Source organism: Callorhinchus milii, unplaced genomic scaffold, assembly GCF_018977255.1.
Source record: "Callorhinchus milii isolate IMCB2004 unplaced genomic scaffold, IMCB_Cmil_1.0 Scaffold833, whole genome shotgun sequence".
Taxonomy (NCBI): domain Eukaryota; kingdom Metazoa; phylum Chordata; class Chondrichthyes; order Chimaeriformes; family Callorhinchidae; genus Callorhinchus; species Callorhinchus milii.
The window spans coordinates 27,006-33,920 of record NW_024705574.1 but is presented as its reverse complement, the minus strand read 5'-3'; the positions used below and the strand labels follow the sequence as shown (position 1 = coordinate 33,920).

The following is a 6,915-nucleotide window of genomic DNA, read 5'->3' as shown; positions in this document are numbered from 1 at the left end:
TGGTGTTGGTGGTGGTGTTGGTGTTGGTGAGGGAGTTGGTGGTGGTGGTGATGGTTGTTGTTGTGGTGGTTGTTGTTGGTGTGAGGGGCACTGACCTGGGTGAAGGATGTGCCCAGTTTGATGAGGGGCAGTTTGGGGAACTGCCTGCGGTCACTCAGCTGCAGCCGCCCCCCCTCCAGCCCGTACAGGTTGGACATGGCCAGCAGCAGGTCCCCCGTGTTCTTGACCGGTTGGTACCGGCTCCGAGGCACGTTGACCCCCAGCGCCCGGTCGAAGTTTCTGATGGCAGCTCCGGCGGCGGTCTCCAACTGCACCACGTTCTGTCCGGTCGCGAGGGTCTGCAGGGGTGCGGAGGAGGAGGAGCAATGGCACTCAAGGAAAGACACACGCACACGCGCACACACACACACACACACACACACACAGGCTCGAGCTGAAGATGGGGAAGGAGTGAGGGATTGATCCTGTAATAAGTTGGTGCTCAACATGACCTGGGAGTGTGGACGCACAGTGTAGAGGAGCGTTACTGTGTCTCTAACCCTGACCTGGGAGTGTAGTGACTGTGTTACTGTGTCTCTAACCCTGACCTGGGAGTGTGGACACACAGTGTAGAGGAGCTTTACTGTGTCTGTCACCCTGACCCAGGAGTGTGGACGGACGCGCAGTGCTGCGAGTACCTTGTTATTGACAATGATCTCCGTGTCCAAGTTATCGCTCTCCCCCAGAGACTTCATGGCCGTGAGGGAGACCCACAGGTTGTTGGTGTTGAAGGTTTTGAACTGGGAAACGGAGGTGAATTTCTCCACGTGTTCTCTGGGGACCTGTGCGATCTCCAGGAGCCTCAACCCTCCGTCGTACTGTATCATCGTCCCGCCCTGCGTAGACAACCACACGTCCGGGTCAAACCGTCGCCCGCCCAAGAGGTGGAGGCGCTGGGAACGAACGCTCAAAGCCGGTCAGGCAGCATCTATGGAGAGAGGAAAGCGAGTCAACGTTTCGTCAGAACTTCGTCGCCGTGGACCCAAAACATTGACTCGCTTTCCTCTCTCCATAGATGCTGCCTGACCGGCTTTGAGTGTTCGTTCCCAGCGATTTCCGTTGTTGTTTTCAGATTTCCAGCGTCTGGAGTATTTTGTGGGGGATTTTTTTCCCCCCCAACACAAGGTGGGGTGGGGGTCAGACTCACACACATAATAATAATAATAATAATCCGTGCATTTGATACAGGTTTCACTTTTAAGGTAATAAAGGGATTGGAGCTGCGGAGAAACTATTTGCTCTGGTCGGGGTGTGGGGGGGGACTCCACCTCCAGGGGGGTGGGGGGGTGGGGGGGTGGGGTCATCGACTTAAAACCAGAGCCCAGGACGCTTTTGGGGTGAAATCGGAGGCAGTCCACCCCACCCAAAGGGTTGAAGGGAATTTGGGGATCGCTCGCTCCCCCCACCCCCAAACGGGGGGGATTTATGACTCCAGTCACGTCATCCAGACTGAGGCGGAGATGTTTGTGGGGTCGGGGGGGGCAGTGGGGGGGGTCGAGGGCAGGGATTACGGGGCGAAGGCCGGGTAATTGGGGATGAGGTGCAAGTCGGAGGATAATGCCTCACAAATCGCTTCGCAGAACATATTGTGGACAAATGTATTGTTTGACATGTTTTACTTTTAAATACATATTAAATATTTAAATGAATAAATAAATAATTGTTCAAATACATTTAAAAAATGAAATAACAACATTAATAAACAAATATATTGTTTGACATGTTTCACTTTCATATAAATATTAACCTTGGGCACGTTTCCTTACTCCACACTCAAAATAATCCCTCTGAAAAATAATAAATTGGTCATTTTCAATCCACGACTGTTTGTGGGACATTGCTGTGCGCAATTGGCCGCCGCGTTCGCCCACAAATATACGGTCAATTCACTTTACAGTCTATTCTGTGAAGCGCTTTGGGACGTCGAGAAGACGCGAAAAGCGCTATATCAAACTCAAGGATTATTATTATTAATATAAAATATTTAAATAAATAAATAAATAATCATTGTTTAAATAAATAAATGAATAAATGAATAAATATCATATTACAATAAATATGATAAACCAATAAAACCAAAGATAAATAAAAATTATTGAGGTGAAAGAGGTGAAACGTCTCCTCACCGCCCTTCCCCTACAGTGTCCCCTCCCTCCCTCCCTCCCTCCCAACAACAACAATTTATATAGCGCCTTTCACGTCAGGAGGACGTCCCAAGTCGCTCTCTGCACATCGACGTTCAATGCCAAACAGATGATGATGACAATAATAATAATAATAATAATAATAATTTGATTGATTGCATTTGACATAGCGCCGTAACAGGTCGTCGAGGCAGCAGCCGATCGCGCTCAGCGACGTCCCCACAAACAGATTATTACCCCCGGAAAGTGATCCCCCAATCGACTGACAAGCGGGTTCCTACTGACTGCCGGGGACACAGGCGTGTGCGTGTGTGTCTCTGTATGTCTCTGTGTATGTGTGTGTCTGTCTCTGTGTATCTGTGTGTGTGTGTGTTTCTGTATGTCTCTGTGTGTGTCTGTCTGTCTGTGTGTATGTGTGTCTCTGTGTATGTGTGTGTCTGTCTGTCTGTCTGTCTGTCTGTGTGTATGTGTGTCTCTGTGTATGTGTGTGTCTGTCGGTGTGTGTATCTGTGTGTGTGTGCCTCTGTATGTCTCTGTGTATGTGTGTCTGTCTGTGTGTCTGTGTGTGTGTGTGTCTGTGTGTGTGTGTGTGTCTGTATGTATGTGTGTGTGTGTGTGTCTCTGTGTGTGTGTGTCTCTGTGTGTGTGTCTCTGTGTGTGTGTGTCTCTGTGTGTGTGTGTCTCTGTGTGTGTGTGTGTGTGTCTCTGTGTGGTGTGTGTCTCTGTGTGTGTGTGTGTGTCTCTGTGTGTGTGTGTGTGTGTGTGCCTCTGTATGTCCCTTATGTTGGTGTGTGTGCGTTTGTATACTATATCCTGAGATATTATTTTCTGGCAACAACAACAACAAGATTGCATTTATTGAGCGCCTTTCACGTCGGGAGGACGTCCCGAGGCGCTGCACAGTTGGGTCGGGACCCGAGCATTGGGGGGGGAAATGGTCAGGGTGAGGGGAGGGAAGGGAGGGAGCGAGGAGGGGAAGATGGTCAGGGTGAGGGGAGGGAAGGGAGGGAGCGAGGAGGGGGGAATGGTCAGGGTGAGGGGAGGAAGGGAGGGAGCGAGGAGGGGGAAATGGTCAGGTGAGGGGAGGGAAGGGAGGGAGCGAGGAGGGGGAAATGGTGAGGGGAGGGAAGGAGGGAGCGAGGAGGGGGGAATGGTCAGGGTGAGGGGAGGGAAGGGAGGGAGCGAGGAGGGGGGAAATGGTCAGGGTGAGGGGAGGGGAGGGAGGGAGCGAGGAGGAGGGGGTAGAGAGTCGAGAGTGGAGCTGAAGGCCAAAGAGAAAGGTCTTGAGACCGGCCTTGAAGGAGGAAAGGGAGGAAGCGGTGAAGGCACTGGGGATGGAGTTCCAGAGCCTCGGGGCTGAGAGGCTGAAGGCCACCGATGGTCGGGCGGTTGGGGCGGGGGATGTGGAGCAGACCAGAGCCGGAGGAACGGAGGGTACGGTAATCTACGGAGGGCAGTAATCTAATCTGATCTGATCCAATTTGTTCTTGAAACAAATGCCATTTCTTTGCTTGCGCTGTCCGTGTTCCTCGGGAGCTGTCCCACAAGTCAAGTGCAGATTGGTTCCGAATTGACCTCCCAAATCTAACTCCCTCTTCAACCTGTGCGTACGTCACCTTCCCCACTCCCTCCCTCCTCCCTCCTCCCCCCCCACCGCCCCCACACCGGCTCAGCGTCGCGGTAAATAGAAGGTCCCACCTTCACGTCAGCTCTGGTCTTGTTGGTCACCTCCATGATGAAGTCGCACGGGGCACTGTTGGCTGGTTGCAGGAGGTAGGAAAGGATGGAGAGGTCCACACTGGCTCCCAGGTTGTCTATGTTGGAGATGAAGGCGTATTCCTTGCCCTCGGCCAGGAAACTCTTGAGGAGACCCGAGTTGGCCAGGCTGGTGTAGATATCCCCGTGACCCGGGGGGTACCACAGCTCGGAGTCCCCGGATTTCCCAGCAACGCGCGTCAGGGGAAGCATAGTTTCTTTACTCAACACCGGGTAGCTGCTCTAACCGGGGCAGAGAGAGAGAGGGGATTCCATGAGGGAGGCTTGGGGAGGACAGGCTGGCAGGGCTATGGGGAGAGAGGGAGCGGGGGAGTGGGGTTGATCAGGGCTATGGGGAGAGAGGGAGCGGGGGAGTGGGGTTGATCAGGGCTATGGGGAGAGAGAGAGCGGGGGAATGGGGTCGATCAGGGCTATGGGGAGAGAGAGAGTGGGGGAGTGGGGTTGATCAGGGCTATGGGGAGAGAGAGAGCGGGGAGTGGGGTTGATCAGGGCTATGGGGAGAGAGAGAGTGGGGGAGTGGGGTTGATCAGGGCTATGGGGAGACGGAGCGGGGGAGTGGGGTTGATCAGGGATATGGGATATATCCAACCACCCCTCAACCTTCTGAACTCAAGGGAATATAATCCCAGTTTACGCGCACTCTCCTCGTAACTTAAGACCACAGGACCAGGAGACGTAGGAGCAGGAGTAGGGCCATTCAGCCCCTCGAGCCTGATGGGGTCCTCTACGCAGCCGAAGGAAGGGGCGAGGCGGAGGGATAAGAGGGAGAGAGTGAGAGTTTTGGGGCGTTAGCGGCCACTCATGGTAGAACGAGGGACAAACGGGAGGCCGGAGCCAGTCAAGCGGAGCCAGAGGGTGTGGGAGTGGGGGGGGGGGGCTTGAGCAGGTCGGAGAGAGAGGGAGGGAGGTGCCGGGGCGTGAAGGGATTTGAAAACGAGCGAGAGGGTCTCGAAATCGACCCGTTCGGTGATGGGGAGCCAGTGGGGCCGGCGAGGGCTGGGGAGATGGGGGAACGGGGGGTTAGTGGGGTGATGGGGAGCCAGGGGGGCCTGGCGAGGGCTGGGGATGGGGTTTAGTGGGGGTGATGGGGAGCCAGTGGGGCCTGGCGAGGGCTGGGGTGATGGGGGGACGGGGTTTAGTGGGGGTGATGGGGAGCCAGTGGGGCCGGGCGAGGGCTGGGGGGATGGGGTTTAGGGGGTGAGGGGGAGCCAGTGGGGCCGGGCGAGGGCGGGGGATGGGGGACGGGGTTTAGGGGGTGATGGGGAGCCAGTGGGGCCGGGCGAGGGCTGGGGGGATGGGGGGACGGGGTTTAGGGGGTGAGGGAAGGTGAAAGAGGGGCTGGGGAGGGCAGAGCGACTCACCTGCTCTGGCAGAAGGTGGACAGCTTGAGGTTGCACTCGCTGTACTTCGGGATGACCTTCAACGTCTCTTCGTCGGTGTGGAAGGAATTCATCAACACCAGCGGGACGTCACTGCCGTAGGTTCTGTTCATGTGCTGGAGGTTAAGGAAGCCACAGAAATCTTTTTGTGGGTGTCTGACACACACGGAAACCCGTCACCGTGACCCTCCGGGTGTCTGTCACACACGGAAACCCGTCACCGTGACCCTCCGGGTGTCTGACAAACAATAATAATAATCCTTGCATTTGACACAGTGCATTATCACATCTTTGAGATGTCTCAAAGTGCTTCACAGGACATACGTAAAGTGTAGTGACTGTATATTTTGTGGGCGAAACGCGGCAGCCAATAGAGCACAGCAGTGTCCCACAAACAGTCGTGAATTGAGTGACCGAATGGTTATTAGCTTTTACTGGAGTCGGGGGGAGGATGGGGGTGATGGGGCGGAGCCTGGTGGGGTGAGGATGGTGGTGATGGGGGCGAGGAGCCTGGTGGGGGTGAGGATGGGGGTGATGGCGGGCGGGGAGCCCGGTGGGGTGAGGATGGGGTGATGGGGGCGGGGAGCCTGGTGGGGGTGAGGATGGGGGTGATGGGGTGGGGGAGCCCGGTGGGGGTGAGGATGGGGTGATGGGGGGGGAGCCTAGTCGGGGCGAGGATGGGGGTGATGGGGTCGGGGAGCCTGGTGGAGGTGAGGATGGGGGTGATGGGGTCGGGGAGTCCGGTGGGGTTAGGATGGGGGTAATGGGGTGGGGAGCCTGGTGGGGGTTGAAAATGGGGTGATGGGGTCGGGGATCCTGGTTGGTGTGAGGATTGGGGTGATGGGGTTGGGGAGCCTGGTGGGGGTGAGGATGGGGGTGATGGTGTCGTGGGACCCCGGTGGGGTGAGGATGGGGGTGATGGGGTCACGGAGGTTGGTGCCGGAGAGGACACGGGCTGCAGAGTTAGTTCTGGATGAGGTGCAGCCTGTGGAGGGAGGAATTGGGGGGCCGACAAGCAGGGAGTTTGGGTGGGGGGGGTCAAGCCTGGATGTAATGAAGGCGTGTGTGAGGGTCTCGGGGGCCTGCGGTGTGAGACAGTGGCGGGGCCGGACGAGGTTGCGGAGGTGGGGGAAGGCAGAACGGGTCATGACGCAGATGTAGAAAGGACAGTTGAGGGTCAATCAGGAGAGCCTCGGACTTGTTGACCGAAGAAAGTTCTCCCTCTTCCAGGGATTGACGTCAGACAGACATTCTGTCAGGACAGCAGTGGGTCCTGGAGTCGAGGGCGGAGGCAGAGAGTTGGATAGAGTTGGGTGTCATCCGCGTACATGTGGGAGTTGACCCCATGTCTGGGGATGATGTCACCAAGAGGGAGCACATAGATGTTGACGAGGAGGGGACCGAGGACGGAGCCCTGAGGAGCGCCACACGAGACGGGGCCGGAGGAGAAGCCGTTTGAGGAGATGAAGCGGAGACGGCGCGAGAGGCACAATCTGAACCAGTCGAGGACAGAGCCGTTGGAGGTTGAGGTGAGAGCAGAGGCGGTGGAGGGAGGAGGAGGAGGAGAGAGTGGTCGA

The 6,915-nt window shown here is 56.3% G+C and overlaps 1 protein-coding gene across 1 annotated transcript in view; it reads right to left on the bottom strand.

Moving 5' to 3' along the window:
- Nucleotides 1-95: 95 nt before the first annotated feature.
- The window catches only part of LOC121852502 (UTP--glucose-1-phosphate uridylyltransferase-like), a gene marked incomplete at its 3' end in the record, with an annotated part of 18,605 nt that continues 11,785 nt past the window's right edge, over nt 96-6,915 (bottom strand). The window contains exons 6-9 of the mRNA XM_042346469.1: nt 5,321-5,454; nt 3,882-4,176; nt 678-875; nt 96-338 (exon numbers count right to left, since the gene is read on the bottom strand). Coding sequence (XP_042202403.1) covers nt 96-338; nt 678-875; nt 3,882-4,176; nt 5,321-5,454 — 870 coding nt within the window. The remainder of the gene's footprint in view (nt 339-677; nt 876-3,881; nt 4,177-5,320; nt 5,455-6,915) is intronic.